General features: G+C 36.6%; 1 protein-coding gene across 6 annotated transcripts in view; it reads right to left on the minus strand.

The window, feature by feature from the left end:
• Positions 1-2,457: 2,457 nt before the first annotated feature.
• PHKB (phosphorylase kinase regulatory subunit beta) overlaps positions 2,458-20,986 on the minus strand; it is an 80,089-nt gene continuing 61,560 nt past the window's right edge. For 5 of the 6 annotated variants that reach the window (XM_055726812.1, XM_055726818.1, XM_055726816.1 and 2 more), the window contains 11 exons: positions 20,064-20,125; positions 19,813-19,975; positions 18,915-18,996; positions 16,903-16,960; positions 15,055-15,145; positions 13,527-13,729; positions 9,480-9,614; positions 7,779-7,908; positions 7,265-7,372; positions 5,808-5,948; positions 2,458-3,493 (listed from right to left, as the gene is read on the minus strand). In XM_055726812.1, coding sequence (XP_055582787.1) covers positions 3,356-3,493; positions 5,808-5,948; positions 7,265-7,372; positions 7,779-7,908; positions 9,480-9,614; positions 13,527-13,729; positions 15,055-15,145; positions 16,903-16,960; positions 18,915-18,996; positions 19,813-19,975; positions 20,064-20,125 — 1,311 coding nt within the window. In that variant the 3' untranslated portion in view covers positions 2,458-3,355. Of the gene's footprint in view, positions 3,494-5,807; positions 5,949-7,264; positions 7,373-7,778; positions 7,909-9,479; positions 9,615-13,526; positions 13,730-15,054; positions 15,146-16,000; positions 16,092-16,902; positions 16,961-18,914; positions 18,997-19,812; positions 19,976-20,063; positions 20,126-20,986 lie in introns of all 6 variants that reach the window. The other variant, XM_055726814.1, reaches the window with a different exon arrangement.

The following is a 20,986-nucleotide window of genomic DNA, read 5'->3' on the forward strand; positions in this document are numbered from 1 at the left end:
AAGAAAGTCACCTTTGAATTTCATCAACTTCTTACCTTCTGAATTCTCTCATGACTAGAGCAGTTTGAAATGTCTGATGTACTGTGAACATGACACCTATTAACTGTCACAGTAATCCAGTGTGAAGACGATGGTATTGGCAAAATTGAAGGTGAATGAGTTTGGGGTTGGAGAGGGGCATGGGTTATGTGTATTTACATCAGGAGTTGCCACTACCAGTTGGTATTTCCCCTTTTTCTAACAGTAGAGGAAAATGGATTTTTTCCCTGTGGTTTGCTTAGATGAATTTATTTGATCTTACTCTCAAAAGTGTCTGATAAAGGAATCTGGAAAAAATGTTTTAAAACATCCTGCCTCTCTTCTATAGCTTCACAGTTAAACTGTTTCAGCTATTGTTTTCCCATCTTTTGAATGGATGCTACCTCCCCTCATAAGCAGTTTTTCAAGCCTTGGAGCACTGTGAAGGTGTATAATAAGGGAACTGAATGGTGTGAACCAATATTAAACCATTTGAACTTACTACTTTGATGGCTGGAGCAACTCTATTGCCAGTAGCTCTTTCAAGTACACACAGGATTGCTGATTGTTGCACCTCTGGTTACTAAGCTGCAATCCCCAATGCATCTCTTCCCTATTCTCTTGAGGCAGAATATTTTTGAAGAAATCAGGATCAAGTTTGTTAAGTATTAACCACACGGTATTTGAGCTATGGATGTTTAATAACTATCTGGCTTACCATTTCTTTTGTCCTACCCTGTTTATTGTCACCAAGGTTTCCCTTTCCTCTGTGACTTCAAACATTTTATAATGTAGGAAAAATATGTACTTCGGCATAAATTTTAGGGTTTTTTTTCCAATTATTTTTGTTATTTTTTAAAACTATAATTCAGTAGGCATGCTTTGTGAGAGCCATTTGCATCAAGCTCCTTTCTTGTCCCTGCTTCAGGAAGAGAAGAGAAAAATTAATGGTATTGTCCTTCCAGATGCAAGAACCTTTTCCAGGGAATGTGGACTCTACTGGATTTTGGTATCTTCATCTCCTAATCTGTGTACTTACCCTTATTTTGTAGGAGTTGAAAAATGGCCATCATCACAATTTCATAAACTGTGTCTTCAAGACTATAAACAGAAACAGTTTTAATGAATTTTCATTCCAAGTTTGTATAAGCAAAAGTGGTGACTGGGTTTTCATTCATTTGCAGTTACACAGTTCAGACCAAGATCAGCAAACTTGAAGCTTACTAGTTACTGGATGTACTACAGGCGTTAGAGCAGAAGAGAAGCAGTAAGAACTGGTAAGAGAGATAAAAACTGCAAAATTGCTATCCTGCAATTTGAAGAATTAATGTGCAGTTACATTTTAAATCACAAGCAATTGCAAAATCAAACAGTGTTACTGTCCAGCAAAATGACAGTGCTTCTGAAGTAACCCGTAGATCTTGTATTTAAAAGATTGTTTCTTTCCAATAGGACTTAGTTCGTAGACAAGTTAATGTTCTGTGTTTGTTTCACAAGAGATGCATCAAATTTAAAGTTTTATTTTAATTTAAATCAATTTTCTAAAAAAACACACTAGATATAAATACGCTTGCTGCCTATGTAATCACTGATCCACAACCAGTTGTAGATCTGCAAGCAAACTTCAAAAATAAAAATAAAAGGCAAGTGAAATTTATTGTGGTTGATAACTGCTAAGGCAGTAACAAAGTAAAAAAAAAAAAAAATTGAGGATGTGTTGAATTGCAATTTAAACTAGTGACTCATTCCGTATTTAGAACTGTTGCCAACTGAGTCTGCTGTTTAATTGTAGCTTTCTTGTTGGAGTTAGTGCAATGATGCAGCCCCTTTAGACAACACTCTGCTACTAAGTATACTAACACAATACAATAATGTACCCAACAGTGAGTACCTAGTGTGTGCTTCTTCTGGATTTTTCTTTCCCGGTCCCCTCTGCCACCTCTCCACTACTCTTTGAATGATAAATGTATTACAGCAAGGAAGAGCAGCGGGACCACTACTCTACTAGCTTAAAATTAACTTTTCCTATGTTACTCATTCTCCACATCATTTGACAAGAGATTTGTTAATGGTTTAGTGTCCTCCTTCAACAACAAATTCTTCTATCATTTTGATTTGAGAAGGATGGATTATGTGATTTCTGGGGAAGTTCTGCAAATCAGGAAAGTACTAACCACTGCCTGTACTCAGATTCACTCCACTCATTTTAACTTAGTTTGCCATTAGTTTTGCCTTCTACCTGCCTTTCATATCAATATGGCAACAGTTTATTGACAGGTGAATTGCAGCTGGTCACTATTAAATTATCAGAATGTTTGAGGACCAGTTCTACAGCTTTAATACATTCTGTACTGTTAAAACAGGCACTTTGGAACCACCATAAATGGATCATTACTAGCACATTAAAGGTTGCCGCTAAAGTCAACAGAGAACTTAGCATATAACTTAAAGTATTTTTATTGACAGTTTGTTTTTTTTTTTAACGAGCATTTTCTTTTCATTATTTCACCAAAATAAAGCATATAGCATACAGTGTTTTCACACGTCTAGGAGATAAGTAAGTCTATCTCAAATTATTTAATGTCTTGACAGCTTATGTAATGTTTTTTCTTCATTTATATTAATTTTAAATACAGTTTGTTTGCCCTTTTTTTTAAAACAAACTTTTATCTTGTAACCAAACCGTTCCCTTGTTAACATACAGATGTTTAAACAACCATTGGGAAACTGTAGTGATATTTATTGCTAGAGATAAAACGTTCCTCTATCAGGATAAAACCTGTATATCAAGTTATTAATAGGTAAATTAAAAAAACACACCCTAAATATGCTGTCGATTGAACGGTTACAGAAAAACTTTAAAGAACAACCATTTACCCTTCACCTCCAATTTTTGTGTAGAGTAATAAGAAAATTATCAATTTTCTGTATTTCCACACTGATTGGTATGCATATTAATTACGATATTTTCTGAATTTCATTTAGAATTTACAGTAACTTGTTTGTAATTATAAATAAATAGAGGTATAAAGAGAAAATCTCATACTGCTTTTCTCTTGAAGCTACCAACTATGTTAAATGCATAATTTAGGATCATAAATACAATCCCACTCAACTTAAATATCACAGGACTAAATTCATGTGCTCAGTTTCATGCTGCATAGTTGAGAAAGGAAAAAAATTAGGCGGCACTTAGTATCTTTAATGGCACTTCTTTCAGCAAAGGATAGTATTTGTATTACGAGCCAGGGTTACTCTTCAAAACTATTTCAATAGATGCGTGGAAAGTACATAGAACACTAAATAAAGCAACAATTCCTATGTTGTGTTTCAAGCTCTAGCTAATGGTACAGGGATCATCGTTGCTTAGTTTAATTTCCCCTTCCAGCAATAAAGTCATCACAGCCTTGCTCAAGTAGCTGCATGTTCCCTTTTTTCCAATCGGGTGAGTGTTGTAGAATGCAGTTATGTCACCCTGCAGGAGAGGGAAAAGATGTTTTCACTAGAGTTGATTACGTAAAGCAGCCAAACAAGAACAACATCACAAATATGCTAGAAATGCAAATGTGTTTTTCACACTGTAAAGCTATAGTATAATTTCTGCTCAATTTCCATAAGCCTTCCACATATACTTACCTGAACACGTGGAAAACAGATTACTAAAATGCCCCGCATATATTGCTTTACTGAATTTTCCAATCCTTTTTAAAATGTGGTAAGAGAGCAGTTGTTCGTTGATGCCTAAAACATGCAGCTAGATGATTACTGTGAGGTAACTCACTGTGCTACCACAGTATGATTGTGAGCCAGGTCCTTATGTGTACATGTAGAGGTACCAGCTAGAGATTTATTTGCAAGAAAAATACTTTTTTAAAATCCAAGAACCAAACCACAGGTAGCACGTGAACTAATTCATTAATCAGATCAACCAAATAGGCGTCCTTCACTGAACACCTGTTTTGCAGTCAATGATGTTAAAACACTTGCTTATTCTCAAATTGGCTGCTATAATAAAGGTTCAACACTTTAATTCAGGAAAATGATTACTTTTATTAAAGCAAGGGCAAGGATTGTCAAATAAAAATAATGAGACTTCTTTAGTTTCAATGTGTGTTTGAAATTAGTGGAGTAAATACTTTTGACATTTATTACATTGTAACAAGGAATTAACAAAGTCCAAAATACTTGCAAGTCAGTTTAATGGAAGTGCATATTTCAGGCAAATAAGAATTTCTTTTAGCAGTGTTTGCTAGGAAAACTTAAGACGGAATATTATCAGAACAATCCTAAATAGGCTACAGTTAACTGCCAGCAGGCATATACCTGGGAATATGGGAGAGTCAGGTTCCAGGAAATTTTAATATAAGGTTTTGGAAATTCCAACAGTGTTAAAGATACTATTCACAACTATAAATTGGGATTTCTTTCTAAGAGACAAAAAGGCATCGTTCTAAGTACATCTGGGCTTGGGGAAAAAATCTATCACTTTTAATGGAGGCTACGGCAACACCAGTAAAACCTGAGCCGTGCATGGGATTCTTCTTTCTATTTATAGGCATTGGGGATTTCCAGCTTGTCACAGAAGTCAGTAGTATACTCAGGATACCGTGCAGAGCTGGAACCTAATAGCCATTTGTGTGGATGGTAAGTCTGATTTTGCTGTGGTTGCAACCAGAGTCATTACCCTCCAAAACGGGCAGGCCAAAAGAATCATAATTTCAACAAAATTGTGTCCTGTTAAAAACAAAGGTATTGTGCAAGGTGATATGTTGCTAAGGCTGGATATCTGGCTTGCTTTCCAACCTTCTACAAAAAAGTAGTGGCAAAAAAGTGAACCTTGAAACTTCTGAAAGAATTCTCAAGGAATATGACCTTCCTCATCTTTTAAAGAAGCTCAATTCAGCAACAGGAAGTGCTGTTGCATATCGATGTTATGAATTGATCAATTATTCAGAGCCAGCACAGATATCTCTCAATATATTGCACACAGTAAAATGTCTGACCGAGTGAGGAAGATCATCCTCAGTAGCACTGGCTTGTCCCAGTGCTTTACTCCTATTTCTTCCTTCCATCAGTTCAATGAACCTGGCTTTATTATAGAATTTCAGAGCTCTGAGGCACCAAAACTCGTAGCGAGACTATTTAGAGACCTTAAAGCATAAAACCTAAAATACTAGAGAAGTAAATATTAAAAGCTACTAAACAATCAAGTTTCATTTATTTTAATTTTAAGCCTTGGAAATTAAAAGCTTGCTAGATCATGAATGCAACTCTAGTACAAAAATCAGTAGCTAAGAAGAGTTTTGCATTTGAGGTTCATACATTGCTATTGTCACTATGAATTCTTCAGTTATTAAATTTCTCTTAGTATCTGTGTACATAAGATCCTAAGTTCACACTTCCTTGCTGAGCTTCAGTTTTATCTTTTTTTTGTTATTCTGAACTCTCCTTTGTTCTACTGTCCCCCTAATTAATTTTCCCCTTTTATGACTCTTACAACTATTTCAGCTTTACCCAGACTCTCATTTGAGACCTATGTAATATTGTGAGTGTTCTCCTTACCATACCACTTTGAATTCACAATTCAGCAATAAAGTAAGTGTGCAACTCTTATCTCTGTTGATAGGCTTTTTGCAGCCTTACACTGCACTTGGGTATATTCATTTCCTATTTGTGTTCCATTCTGAACTCCTATAAATTGCTCTTTATTCTGAACCACAAAGAATTAACATTTATAACTAACCTCAGTAAGAACGGTAAATTCTGCAAGACAGTAATATTTTACTCACCTCTTTTTCAGCTCCCTTTGGACTGCTGTGATCTTTCTGAAAGTCATGAAATGCTTCTTGCACCACTTTGTCCAAGTCTACTTTGTCCTGGAACGCTAACTCGGGATTTCTTTCCAAAATAACAGATATTACCATCAACAACTGAAAGGCAGGAAAAAAAAAAAGACTTTAAATTTGTTTTTTTTTAAATTCAGGTTACACAAAAGTGCTGTTAATAATTGCATATGTCTCTTTCAAGCAGGAAGCAATTTAATAATGGCATAGGTAATAGTGCAGAGATAATAGCATTCTGACTGATAAAAGAATCACTGAAAAAGCAGGCTTTTATGAAAGGCTACAATTTCTGGTGTCTACCTAGTTAAGGACACTGTGTAAATGATTGACATTAACATCTAACTTTGCTGGGAGCCAAGGAAATTATTTTCCAGTTTATTCAGTTCACTGTGGCTGCACAAATGCTGGTGCTCAGCCAAGGGAGAGGGTGAAAAGCAGCAAACACTGGACACCAGCATTTGATGTTGAGATATGATCATGTATGGTATAACTGTACTATGATAAAGTTTATAAAAAAACAAAGTCAATAGACACCAATAAAAAAAGTCTCAGTTCAAGAGAAATTATATTCCTTTTATCTGACAGAGGTTTAAAATAGGAAGGGGAGCATGATGAGTGACCTGTCGTAATAACTACAAGTGGGCAGTAGAGTCTCTGTTGGTCATCTTGGATTTTGATAATCATGTTATCTTTTAGTAAAACTTGGGGATGTTCCAGCAAGCAGCATGACCGTTAGTTTTCAGCCAGAATTGAGATGGATTTGGTTTTACTGTGGAGGAATACTCACAAGCACCAGAGGCATATACTTGGGAACTAACAATGAACGCTGCTGACAGCACAGATGTCAGTTACCGACGGTACAGATGCTCTTGATCTGTTCAAAAAGTGTACATTATGCGCAGTGGTGGGGGAAGAGCTTTAAACGGCATCTTGCTTTACTGTTAGGTATGGGAACATAACTAAACTGAAGTTAGCTGACGCAGTAGCACAAGGCAACTTGCTAGACAGCCTCACCAAAATGGGAATGAAGAATCTATCGTGTTTTAAAGCAGTTTTTCCGTAGATCTAGAGAATTGTTAGGAAAAGGCATGAGCTCGGGACTTGAAGGAAGGCTACCTTGGAATTATTCTTCATACTAGTTTTCACCTCTTGTGACCTAATTGTACTGGCACTGTCATTAATATTTATCTATTTGCTAACGGGGAAGAACATCAAGAACTTAGTATATTCTCAACATGTAAACAGGAATCTGTTTAAACATACAAAATCTATGGAGAAACCACTAATGCAAGTGTTTATATTTAAAAGGCTATTTCTTCCAATATTTGAGCCTCATTTTTTTTCTTTTAGGCTGTAACATACCCATGTACATGATAAAATTGTATTCACTATAGGCCACAGACCTCTACAATAATTTGCCTGTATTCCGGCTGGTCAATATTTTGCAGCATGTCTTCAACCAGGAGGGAAAAATTCATTTCATACATAGTCATATCCGATAAGGTTGGTTGCTGAAAAACAAATAATATTTTTACTCAAAGACCATTTGCACTGAATCAAAACCAATCCCAAGTAAAGCCTATTTGCTTGTTGAATAAATAATACTCAACTAAGAAATAAGACCACTCTAGGGTCAAAAAGGGAGCAGATTTCAGAGTCCATGACTTGCAAAGGGTCTTCTAGACGTATGCTTTTATAAATGTGTTTTAATAGAAAAGGCTGACTTCCATTCTATTCTAACTGTATTTTATTCAGAACCAAAAAGAAAACCTGAAACTACTTTTTTGTAAAAAATCGTAACAGGAACAAATTACCCTAAGTAATACATTATGGCATAAAATAGACATTAACGATAAAATAATTCACCATTAATAGCTGGGTAAAGCAGAAATAACTGAGCATCTCTGCCAGTTTTACCTGTGGTAAAAATTTTCCTGCCACTATTAAACCATTAGGGGTTCTCTCCAAGATCTGCCACACCCGATCATAGAATCCAGCAGGAGTTCGATTGAGAGAACCGTCTATCTGTCTTCTGTTTAGCCAGCTTCTGCGGACAAAGACAATTGAGAACTTCAAGTTAAAAACTGCTGCAGATGCAGAATCAAGCCATGTTCTGTGAAAACCTGGAGAGATTTTAGTTGCAAAGAGACTGTTTGGGAGGTAAATATACCACTATCCCTTCATGTAAGACAACTGGCAGTGATATATGGTATCACAGTAGCAGAGTTTTTTTGTTTTTTTTTCAAAAAAATCACAACAGTAGGAAAAACTGTCACAGAAAGAAAATGCAAGGAAACAGCGTTCTGTATTTCCTGGCAGGAGGAGAACGTTTTTTAAAAGTCACTGACAAGTAAGGAAGAACAAGCTAGCAACACCGTACAGGAAGAAGCTAAAGATACAAAGTTTTGAAGAATATGCTGGCTAGCTTTTGTACTCGCATAACTGCCAAAAAAATGATCTTCATCCTCAGAAAACCAGAGACCTCTTTGCTGACCCAGCTGCTTTATGAAGGAATCAAAAGCAGTGACACTGTGACAACTGAGGTAAGATCTCTAGGTGCTTGAATTGCTTACAGTGACTGGCCAAATTGTTTCCTAAATAGCATAATATTTAATGGAAAATGCTGCAAAGAGAAACCTGGAGTTTTTCTGCTTAGGTTTTAGAGGAATAATGTCAACATCAACATGAGCAGAGACAGCAACTAAATAGCAAGCATTAACAACCACAACCAAGACACTGAAAAAAGCACATGGGAGATACAGAGTAAATAGTCAGTTGGACAGAGACATTCTACATCGCACAAATCAGGTAAGAGAGAGCAGATACCAATTTAAGGAGCTTGTTTCTCAGGCGTTACAGAGGGAAAAGCCAGAATGTGTTTTGAATTAAGCAGAAACATAAGTAGTATGATATGTGGTATATTTCCTCTTTGTTGAAGGAAAAGGCTGTCATTCATTCAGTCAAGGGCTACTGAAATTATCAGCAGTATAATGTCCTGAAGTTTAATCCAACTAGAAGTATAAACCTACAAGAGGATTTTTGATTCTACTCTTACCAATACAGTTAAGTGGAAATATTGTAATTTTAACTTTTTTCTTACATGCTTTGTATCACAAAGAATGCTCTTTCTGGCAACTAGTTACAGCCTGGAGAAAAGATTACAAGTTTCAGGCAGCACCAGTATCTCATGAGAATTCTAGAGAACACCTGCTCTTAATTCATACACAGCTAGAAGAAAGAGGGCACTGAGCAGCAGACAAACCGTTCTTACAAGTTACTTGAAGTAGATGGTATTGAGCAATTTTTGGCTCCTTTCCCCACATCAAAGAATGTAATGCTTCACATTACTGCCCAAGTATAGAGATTACTACTATGAAGTAAGACTTCCACAATGATAAAGCTGAGAAGGAAAGATGCGCTATAAAAGAAATAATTGTAGAACACGGACACGTGAAAGAATGAAAAAGTGCATTTTTCCTACCCTTCCTTAAATAAGTATATTGCTGATTGCAGATGCCTGGTGTTTTCAGATGTACACAAAGCAGCTGAGAAATGAAAATTACTTGAACAGCCTGTTATGAATGAAAACAGGTGCCCCAGACCCACACATCTCATTACCTCCCCTGCTGCTGAGGCTGAAGAATATCCAGCAGAAGCTGCTTCACTTCACTAGGGGACATCTGGTATAAGTCCTTGGCTGGCATATCCCCAGCACGGATTTTCAATTCATACTTCATAGCATGGATAATCCATCTGAAGAAAAGGGAGGAATACATTTATTAATGATATACAAAGTTTGCAGAGACGAAAAATCAGTCTAATAAAATACCTCAGAAGATTTCCACGTGATCCTGTTATTTGGCTGTTAGGACAGCATACAATACCAAAAAAATGCTCTACTATTCTTACTGTATTGTGGAATTTACTCAGATTTTGTGTATGTTTGCAAATATGATACAAACTGACAGGCATAATGCATAGATTTTAAGAAATGGGTTGTGAAGCACGCTTTTCATAGGGAAGATTATTTGACCACATATTCTACTCCATCCCATATTTATTAAGACAAACACTCCCTTGCCTTTTGATGTTAAAATTCCTACTCAAAATTATGCTCTTACAGTACATGCATTTTGCTCATGAGTTCTAAAAGAAACCTAAAAATTAAATGATTTTACATTTAAAAAGACTTCGGGGCTTACCTACAGTTATAGCCTTTGAAATTCATTCTTGTAGTCTATCACACTTTTCCTTCTTTTGCTACTCCCTTTTGAAAAGACTTGATTAAATAAAAATGTAATAACGGTGAAGATTTTTCAGCCTGAGGTATCAGAGAGGCAGAACTTTGCAAATTATTGAAGGAAAATGCTTAATTTTATTTTGCACATTATATAAAACTAGCGCTACAGCCTCCAATACCAAAGATGAAATAAAGTATAGCTGCATTTGAAGCAAGATAACTGAGTATGGAGCTCCAGCCTCTTACCAAATACACTGCTTCAGTTCAAGACAATATTACTAACAAAAGGGAAAAGAAACTTAACTAGTTTTTCTTCAAACAATCCATCATATAACACCTGAGCAAGTCTGGGTTACATCAAAAGGCCTTATCCTGTTTATCAGAAAACGCAGGATATTCCCAAGAGTTAATTTGTCATCAGCATAGCCACATTCCACAGGCATTTAATTATTTAGCCTACACAGTACAGAATGTTGTTTATGTAAGTCAAGTCGTAATCTTTTCTGAAGGATTCTTAGTAGCTACACCGAATTCTGAACTATCAGGCCAACTGATTCAACATTGCTTTAAATTTGAGGCTTCCAGGACCGTTCACTGAAGGTACAAGATACAAGTGAATATTAAGCAACATGGACACATTGAATTACAAAACACAGTACTTCTGTTAATTTTAGTGGGTGATTAGCATCCTCTTTTACTAAGGTTAACAAACACAAGTGGCTTAGAAATTGGTTCTTTTTTCTCTGATGACTCAAATGTATCAGTATGGAAGTCCTTCACTGGTACTTTCTCTTTGCAGTGGCCTACAAAACATAGCAAAGTCAAGAGTGGAGCTCCTACCAAACTCTTCACTAGTAAGAGTGGGGTAGAAGTCAGTTGGTTGGAGTTTTCTGCAGTAATAGGCCTGTCAAGAACTTGATCTATTTCAACGTGAAACCCTGAAAACAAATCAATAACAAGACACTAGATCAAATAATTATGAAACTGGAATGGTGTTTCTGTGAGAATGTTAATTTTGCTCACTGGAGTGGGTGATAATACTGAAATAAAGAAAATTGAATCTCTAGCATTAACCTTGGAAGAGGAAGAAAGAGGAGTAACATGGATCTGTAAAGGGTACAGAAAAGGTATTTAAGTGCAAAAGACAGATATACTTGCAGTTAAATGTAATACAGGTGATTTGAAAAGTATTGGTTTTTGATGACTGGAATGTGCTGATGAAATAGAAGCATGAATCTCGTGTGCTAGAAAAAAAAGACCGCTGGTATTTATCTCCAGTGCTGAAATGCTCTATTTTCTCTATGAAAAAAGCATGGTAGAACACTTAAGTTCTAATTTTAAAGCATGCTCACTAATTCTGTAAATCTCAGTCAGTAGCACCTGGCCTCTTCAAAGAAGTGCTTATTCAAATACATCGCTCTCTTCCTAAATGTGAAAAAAAAACTTCTGTGGATAGATAGCAAAAGTAAATGCAGATACCATGGAATATGATAACACTCCAGCACAGACAATTTGCAGGTCACCTTACCAAAGAACTAAATAGAACAATCCAGTAGGTAAATGATGTTTTAAACTTGATTCAGGTTTGTGGTGCCTAAGCTATGTACAGATTAGCCTAACCTATTTAGCACAGAATTGGACAACTGTGCAGCTGATGAACAGTCAAGAAGTGGCATGTGTGTCCATAACAGGAGTACTATTCAGTTGGTGGGGGCGTGGGGGCGTTTTGCAGCCTTTTGAAGAACAAAAAAACATTTTTTTTTAGGAACCTTACAGGACAAATCATGTTTTCTTTACCATGGCAGTTAAGTGTTTTTGCGTAGAGAACTGCTCTTCAACAACGTCTTTGTTATGATAGATATCGAATAGTCAGATTCACTGAGTATCAGAAGTATACCTTGGTGCCTCAAAATATTTTCAGAAAAGCTGTAACGGTAAATATATTTGAACTGCTGAAGGTTTTTACCTCAAGTCCCCATTACAGACAACACCCTAAACCAATAAGCAATCTTTTGGGGCAAATTATTGTGCTGAAACTCCGAAAAAAAATAGTTTAACTACCTTGAAACACCGTTAGCAAGGGATTTGCTGCTCATGGTTGCCAGAATTAAGACTGATTTAGACAAGGCTTTGTTATGAGTACTTACTATAAACTAGATAATGCAACTAGAAGCATATGTTGACCTGGAGGAAAATTGTACAGTTTCAAAAGGGAATCACATTCATGCTGCATCCTTCCTAGATTACTGCACTTATGCAGTCGACCCTTTGCCCCAAACCTACGTGACACAGGTGTCAGCTCAAGTGAGCAAAAAGTTTTTAAAGGCTTCATCCAGGAGCCCTAATCCTAGATTTCACTTTTCCCTGCTTCTTCCTCAAGTCCTTAAAGTCTGTGACAGTAAAAGCTTTTCCTGTGCTCTCTACCTCTTGGTTCTTCCCTCCCTCCCAGTACAGTACATCCCTAGCCTCCAGCCCTGTCCCTCTAACCTGCCTGACAGGTGGGCAGGCAGCAGCACACCCTCTGTGCATCTCCATCACCTGTGGGGCACTGTAAAGGAAGAGCTAGCATGTGGTATGATCCATTATGCTTCTGGGATTCTACATCCACATCACATGTTTACCAGTAATGAAATCCGTGCTAGTTATCAGCACACCTGTACCTAGTACACAATAAAAAGACTCCTGTTGAGATTCCCTTGCTGGCCACGCAGAGAGCATAAACTGTGAGCAGACTTTGTATCCACTGTGCAGCTGGGAAACTCTGGATGGCACCCAGTATGTCTGCTGCCAGGTAGGAAACTGTCTCAGCAGCACCAATGATACACCTTAGTGTGTACTTTATTTCAAGTATGGCCACGAGGCCAGTTGCAATTTAAAGCACAACCCCTTCAACCCACTGCATTGCGAACGGGGACTGTATCTATGCCAGGGCTACAGTCTGGGTAGCCAGCTGGTCACTGCCTCCTGGGTCACTAGGTGAGCCCGGCTGAACGTTCTGCCCGACGGCTGCCAGCAGGACAGGGTGACCTGGAGGCAGCACACTTGCCCCTGCTCATTTGCTGTACAGAATCCATCTAAACCCACTATGCTGGTTTGGGTTTTAAAGTCCTAACGTGACAGGGGATCAAGCTCTGAAAAATCTTACAGTTCACCCTATTAGCCTTAGGAAAGCTTCCAATAGGCTATTATTACAAGGACTGCCCCTCCCCCACTTTACACGGCTGACTGGCAAATTTGAGATTAGTTGTGCACTCATTTTTGGCACACTGCTTTAAAGCAGGCTTCCTAAGGATGGAAAATCAAAGTATACAAGTTTTGCCGCATCATCTTATATAAACCATTTTTGCAATGTAGCAGCAATCTGTTCAGTATGTATATTCCCCTGCAATACTCGCAGTAAGAGCGACTCTAGATGCTTTACTGACCCGATGCGTATCTTCAGCATGCCACGGAAGAGTTCAGGTGAATTTGAAATGATCCAGCCAATATGTATGACAAGTTCCTGCTGAACTACAGCTTCTCTTTCATCTTGTAAATGACATTTTTCATAGATGATGTTCTTAATCATTCCTGGGGATAAGGGATTAGAAATAACTGCTTCCTCCTGGCCAAAAGCTCCAAGTGTCACCTAAGGTATATTGAAAACACGTCAGAAGATATGCACAGGAATAAAAGCACTGTAGAAGCAATTCAGAAAAGAAATTTTATGACCTCTGCTTTCCTTGTTAAAAATTTCACAACACAAAAGTAATTTTATGTCAATGGCTAATGCATGTTAATACTGTTAGTTGGATACTATTAAAATAATGAAATTCACTAAATTAGCACGGTATATAGGAAATGTATTTTTCAAAATGAAAATAAAAAATACAAGACCACTGTTCTTGGTTAAAAAACTGGCTGTATGATCACGACTGTACACTTAGCTTTAGACAGTCTTCATTTCTGATACTTCAGCTGTGGAGTTCACTTAAAATTCAGAATTAAATTCATAGTTTTGTTTTCTTTTTTCTAATAGCATCGTAATAGTTATAGCCCTCACTTAAAAAAATATATTGCTGGTACTGGATTGTTTAACCACAAAAAAGGAATTTTGTTAAAATTCCCATCCGCTTTTAATCTACTGTCAGTAAAACACAGCAACAGTAATTTTTCTCTTATAATAAAGATCATTATTATAAAGGGATCAGTGAAGGCAAGTTAGGTTAAAAAGTTGAAAATAAACAGCTACAAATCACACAGCATGCAGGTGCAGCTTCTTCTATAGCTATGGAGCGCCACAAGCACATACCCAGACCTCAGTCTGGAGTAAGACAAAGACAAATCTGTTATAAAAGCATTGCATATAGGTAAGTATACATATATACGTATTTTAGTACAAATACACATAATATTCAATTGCTATTATTTGGGAACAGCTCTTCATGAACTTAATGAAAATTACTGTGCTGGGAGAGAGAAAAAGAAGTCTTCCTTAGGAAAGGAGGATTGATGATAAAACTTGCTTGGAACAGAAAACTAAAATCCTGAAAGACTATTTGCTCAACTGCCACCCATCTGTTGTCTTATGCTCAATTACAGAGAGAGCGGCTACATCTTCATTAAGTCTTAACAAGAAGCTTTATGACTTGACTCCATCTACTTTTCTGAAATAAGAGGGCATATATATCAAATGTAAAGAGATACATAAAACATGCCTCCTCCCTTCTTATCTAGGCGCTGAACTGCCTTTTCAGTATTGTTCTGCCATCAAATAAAAGTAAATTTATTAGTCCATAATATATGCCAGTATAAATATATTTTTCTTTTCTCTGGATTCTTATTCTTCAAGTAATGATTTTTTAAGCTATTGGGTACTTCTAAAAGAAGCTTCACAGGCCTTCAAAATGAAAAAGCCCATTTTAGTTTCTCTGTTATCATTCCTTAATACATTTCTGAGGAGTAAAGACTTACCTGCTTGCCCTGAACTAAAACATTAGTAATAGATGGTGCAAGGCTGTCCACTAGTTTACCTAAAAGACTTGCTGCGAAGCGCACAACAGACCTGAGGGCAGAAAACAAAGCAATCCCACTACATATCAAAAGCTAGTTTAATGAATTCATACATAAGTTTGAAGTCTGCCACAGCAGAGCTCTCAAATAACTCAGTAAATACATACATCATTTATAAAGCAGAATTTGGATCACATTTTATGTAATCTTCTATGGATTTTCATTGTTTAGTCTAGATATAGGTTAATAGATCAAAAATAAATTTATTTAGAACTCATTAAACTACCAGCTCCACAAAAAGCTTGTCATTCTTCTCTCAGTTTCATCTTGAAAGCAGACAGGTAAGAGATGCCAGCTTCTCTTTTGCGACGTTTTTCATCATTTTGCAAGACAACCTTGGTAATTTTTTAGTTTATTTAAGGAAGAGTTAGAAAGATTTTGCAAGAGAAAGTACAACACATAACAGCAAGGCTTTGTTTTGTTTTCCATAAATTTTGCATGTGTAGCATGAAAAGAAGGGACTTGTGTAAACTGCTAGGTTAAAAACTAGCTGTAACTTCTAAGAACATTTATTCATATATCCAGTTAATGGTTAAAGATATAAAAACTTTTAATAATAATTTCCTAACAAAATACAAAACTAATAGACCTGTCTTAGAGCTTTTCTAGCACAAGCTTTAAGGCTATAAGAATCATTTATCCACAGAGATAAATAAACAAGTTGCAGTATTCTGTAGTGTTAGTAAAAAATTCAAGCAATTGATGTTGATTCCTGTGAAAACACCTACACACCTCTTAAGATGAAGAGCAAAGCATTTAAAAAATACATTAGCTGATACTATCAAAATGCAAATAAGAAAAAAAAAAAATCTCACTGAGCTCCATTTCAGACTTCTGGGCACTTTACCTGTTTCCCATGTACCAGTAAAGTAGTAATATGTGGGCCTATAGAAGAAGAAAATTTCTGTGCAAATGCAGCACTGTAGCGCAACACCAACCTATACGTGTGCCACATGGCAATCATGGAAGAGAAATGAAAAACAGTTTACATATTTTGTTTCTAAAAATACTTCTGATATTTTAGTTTTTACAAAAAATGCCAACAAGGTATTCTGGTTCTCCCTTACTATTGGCAAAGGCCCATTTAACTGTAAAAGACTAAAATGAAAACCAAGTTTTTGTCTTAACAGATTAATCTGTTAGGTACAGTTACAAGCGTGAGAGCACAAAATTCAGGACAGGCTCAACTCATTTCTTCAATAAAAAGAAATTAAGTTTCTACTGAGCTTCAGGGCAGAGAAATTAATCAACAACATGTAAATACCAACCTACTTGTTGAAACCTTTATAAGTGACAAAGTCAACTCAAACCAAATTATTTTGGGGCAATAAACAAACTATGTAGGTGTATCAACTTAATGGATTTATATTTGATCACCAGCCTTGCTACAGAAAGCTATTGATAATATTTTACCGTGCCCTGTAGGAAATAAGAATATTAGTATTCTTTTCTCATTATTTAAATTTATTGAGAACTGTCCATCAGCAATAGCACTCATAGCAAAACCAGCTTATTGCTCTTTCGTATTTTAAAAGATAACAGTAAAAAAACACTTCTTAAAGTTTCTTAACTCACTATAGACCAGATATTCAGATATTCAGCTGCAATGAAACAATATAACTTTGTCAGTAAAGCCGTCCTTCCACCACCCCACCCCACCCCCCGTTAAGTGTGTAAGGATCAAACTTTATAGGAGAGAAAAAAAAAAATTGGTCTAAACCACAAGGAACATGATACATGTATACAAACCAGAGCTTTTTGCTGCCAGCTCGTCTATAGATTCTTTCAATATGCTCAGCAACAGTACCTGAATGCATTTTTAAAAAACAGAAACACAAACAAAACACAAGCACAAAAGATACACAGGTTTTCATTTAATAGTAATAAGGCAAATCTGATGAGATCCGTTAATTCTGAAACCAGCTTTAGTAAAGTGCTTCCCTATTGTGCTTAATATGTAAAACTGAGACGCAAGGAAGCCCCTGTCATCCAGTTCTGTGTTGTTATGCAAGAGGCCAAACCAGATTTCAGCTAAATGTGCTGCTCGTGCTATAGAGAGACCTATGACGTCACCTGTCCAGACATGACCTAAAAACGAGAGGACAGGAAATCGGAAGAGCACTGCTTCTGAGCCATAGTAGGTAACCCAGCATTCAGAGAAGGCATGAAGTACATGAATCAGAACAATAGATACCATTCTTCTGTCAACCCATAGTGGATCATAGTGCATCCAATTGCTATACTGACATCTCTTCAACTGTGCAGGGGTCAAGGGGTGACCATTATGTTAAAAAAAAAAAAAAGTGGTGACAACATTCCATTATTTAGACTCCATTTAGCTTCTAGATTTTAAATTCTTAGATGGGATGGTGGTGTTTTTCATGCCAGGCACTTACTGGTGAACACTAAGTTCATCTATAACAAGAACAGTAGCAGAAGCTGACTCTCAAAATCATAGCCCGTGCCTGTCAGCAGAAACAACCAAAGTTCTTGAGATTTTATTTTTAGATTTATGTTTTATTGATTGTGTGATTATTTAATGTCAGTCTCAGTAGTCTGCAGTCGTAGGAGGCCAGGAACTTTTAGTCAGTGACTCAGACTGTTGTAATGCAAGGTGCATATTAAAAAGGCTATCATCATCTACTATTTCATATGGGATGGCACGGCACAAAAAGGTCTATACAAGTTAGCTCTGAACATTAAGAGGCACAACAGTACTTTTTTTGACCTAAATGGTTTCAAGAGAGTTTTTAGAGTTCATCATCATGATCTAATGGTCAAACAGAGGCTAGGAAGTCTGCCTCAAGTGTTTCCAGAGCAAAGGACACCACGTATAAATGACTAAACAAAGCTACTGAGGCTTTCAAAGCCTGACAATGGTACAGGCATCGGTGGCAAAAAAGCCTGTTTCAGAGGTTATGGGTGCCCCACACGCAGGTTCCAACCATCACACTGGACTCACACTGTATTTCAGCAATATGCTGTGCATCGGCCAATGGATTTATTTCACTTCACATTGTTTGCTATGTAATTTTTAATACAGCAGTACAGCTATAATGTATATTTATGTCAAAACGACAATTCCTCATCGCAAGAGCCAGCTGTCTTGTATCATAACTATGAAGCAGGGCTCTATAACATGCGGTGGTAAGTTACACTGCTTGATGAATAACTGAGAGAATATTACTTGATCTTAATGCTTCTCTTTTTCTGAGCAGTATTCATATATACCAAGGCAGCTAATAAGCACTCTTGGAGAAAAAAAAAAACCCAAAACCACAACAAAAACCCCATTAAACCTTGCAGAACAAAAGCCAAAAGATTTAGTAGCCTCTTCTGAATGATAAGCCATAATACAAAATTAGGGAAAGCTTCACAGATATATTGAATTAAAGTCTGACTAATAAAAATTCAGTATAAAGCTTCACACGTTTCAGACTAAGTGTTACAGACACACAAACTTGTCTTTAGTTTCAGTTTTCTATACAAGGTCAAATCCGCAATTTTTTTATCTGTGTGTTCAAAATTACAACCAGATACAGCACTGGCCTACAACCAATCTGAAGGAGTTCATATATTTAGCAGCTCATTCCCCACCACGCTGTGAATTTGCATGTCCCATTTAATGCAGAAATTGCTTTAAATGGCAAAGAAAATAGCTACACAACTCTGCCCGCCCGGCCATTATTCATGTTCATTACAACTAAACATACAGACGCTTCCTGAAATCCTCAGGATAATCAAACAGAAGAAGCCCTTACCTTCCCTGGTGATAAAATTCGGTCCTTCCCTTTTAAGCAATATACTCAAGAGTAACGCTTGACTGGCTAGGCAATTGCAGTCCTTAAAAACAACAGCAACAACATAACCACACATAGCCTTCAGATTTTCAGTGAAGAAGAGCTATTAAAAATGTCAAGTGAAACCAAAGGGCAATTTTTTTTTTAATTAGAAAAAGTCTACAGATTTTGTTTTTGAGGGGACTTCACAACTGTTTCATACCCCTACATACATTGTGTCACTGTCACTGCTGCTTGCAGAGGCTTCTCCATGGTTCAAATTAAGTCGTAAGACTTTGGCCTTGGAAACGTTTCTCAACTTTCTGTTCTTGGGTCCTGCTACTTACAGCAGAAATACTTGTAATGACATAGAAAACCAAGGATGATAGTTTATGTGTTCCTATCAAACCATGGAGCTAGAAGCAGTTACGGGTGGTTTTCTTCTAGATCAGGAAGAATGCCAGACTGGAACTGGTATCTTTAAGAAGTCACCAGTCTAACAGAGTGAATACCAATGGTTGGAAACTGTCAAATTTTAGTCTAGCAATAAAATATCTGTTCATAAAACAAATGGATCCCCCTTGTAGACGGTCATTTATTACCAGAAGAAAATTTGAGTAGCTGGGAAAAATGGAAGCCAATAGTTACAGCATGAGGAGCCAGAAAGTTCTGTGAGGTTAAGGTAAAGGAGTGTAAAGAGGAAAATTCCTCAAGTATGAGGAGGAACATCAGACATTTCATGTTAGTAGCTATATTACTAACATCGAACCATGACACTAGTCATGTTGATCTAAGCAGGCTGCTGGTAAAAAGAATACCAGCACCTAACTCCTCATTTCATAAGAATGAAGTTACACTGTATATTATCAAGTTTTCTTACATTAAGTTTCTGCAGGATCTCATACGTTGACTTGTTTTTCCAGTCATTAATATTTACATCTGGCTGCTGCTCAAGTTCAGAAGCATTTGGAGTACTAGACTGTCTCTTGACTTTTGAATGTTTTGGAAGATCCAACTCCTCCAAACTCTTAAATACAGGAGCCCTGCAAAAGAAGTATTTAATTTCTTCACAGTTCAGAAAATACTTTAATTATCAAATACTTAATCATTATTATTAATACATAGCCTTACTCTTCTGATTCAGTGATTCTTAGGAAGTCAAGCTGTTCAACAACTGCTCCAGATATTAATGTCTGAAATGAAAAATTGAGAGAATTAAAAGATGCAGAAATATACACAACTATACAGTTGCCTTTTGATCTCTGTATGTTGCTGGTGGTTTCCATTAAGAAAGTGGTTTCTTTCTCCACGGTTCCAAATATCTTTACACTCGCAGAGTATTTTTCCTCTTTCTTAAAATCCTGCTTTAGACAGTGGCGGTTCCTACTCTGTAGTCATTCCTTAATCCACGCATGCCTGCCCTAAGCGTGCCCATCAAATGCAGCTCACAAATACTTCTGTCTCAGAATATCACATACCTGAGATTCAACGTTGCATTGATCTGATGTAGTCATTACAGTTAATTCACCCCAAATTTATATGAATTTCCTATTTATATACTGCCAGAGGAAATGTATTGTACTATAGCATTCTTAAGACTGCTTTTTGACGGTTCTCATTAGCTAAATAAAACTCGGTGTCTATTGTGAATTTTTAAATTCCATTTTCATTGTACACAACTGGCAGTAAAATATTGATCTGTTGCACTGTGAGATGACTGAATGTGAAAAAAACCCTGCTTTGCTCTTATTGCTTGGGACATTCAGTCTTTGACTTCCACATCTGCTTGAGCACATGACAACAACGAAGGTAAAAATCAAAAGAGCTACGAGTCTTCTACGCATACGTATTTTTAAATGAAATTAGATCTTTGTATATTTTACAAGGAAAAAGAGCATTCACAAGTTGGGCACATATTTTCTCTCTAGACACGTTTACACATATGCATCTAAATGAAGCAGCTGAACACAATTCACAGATTCAATAGATATTCTGTTGCAACAGATGAATTATTTAAGAAAACGCCAGATATTAGACACATCCCTTATTGTTTT

Source organism: Falco cherrug, chromosome 14, assembly GCF_023634085.1.
Source record: "Falco cherrug isolate bFalChe1 chromosome 14, bFalChe1.pri, whole genome shotgun sequence".
Classification (NCBI taxonomy): Eukaryota; Metazoa; Chordata; class Aves; order Falconiformes; family Falconidae; genus Falco; species Falco cherrug.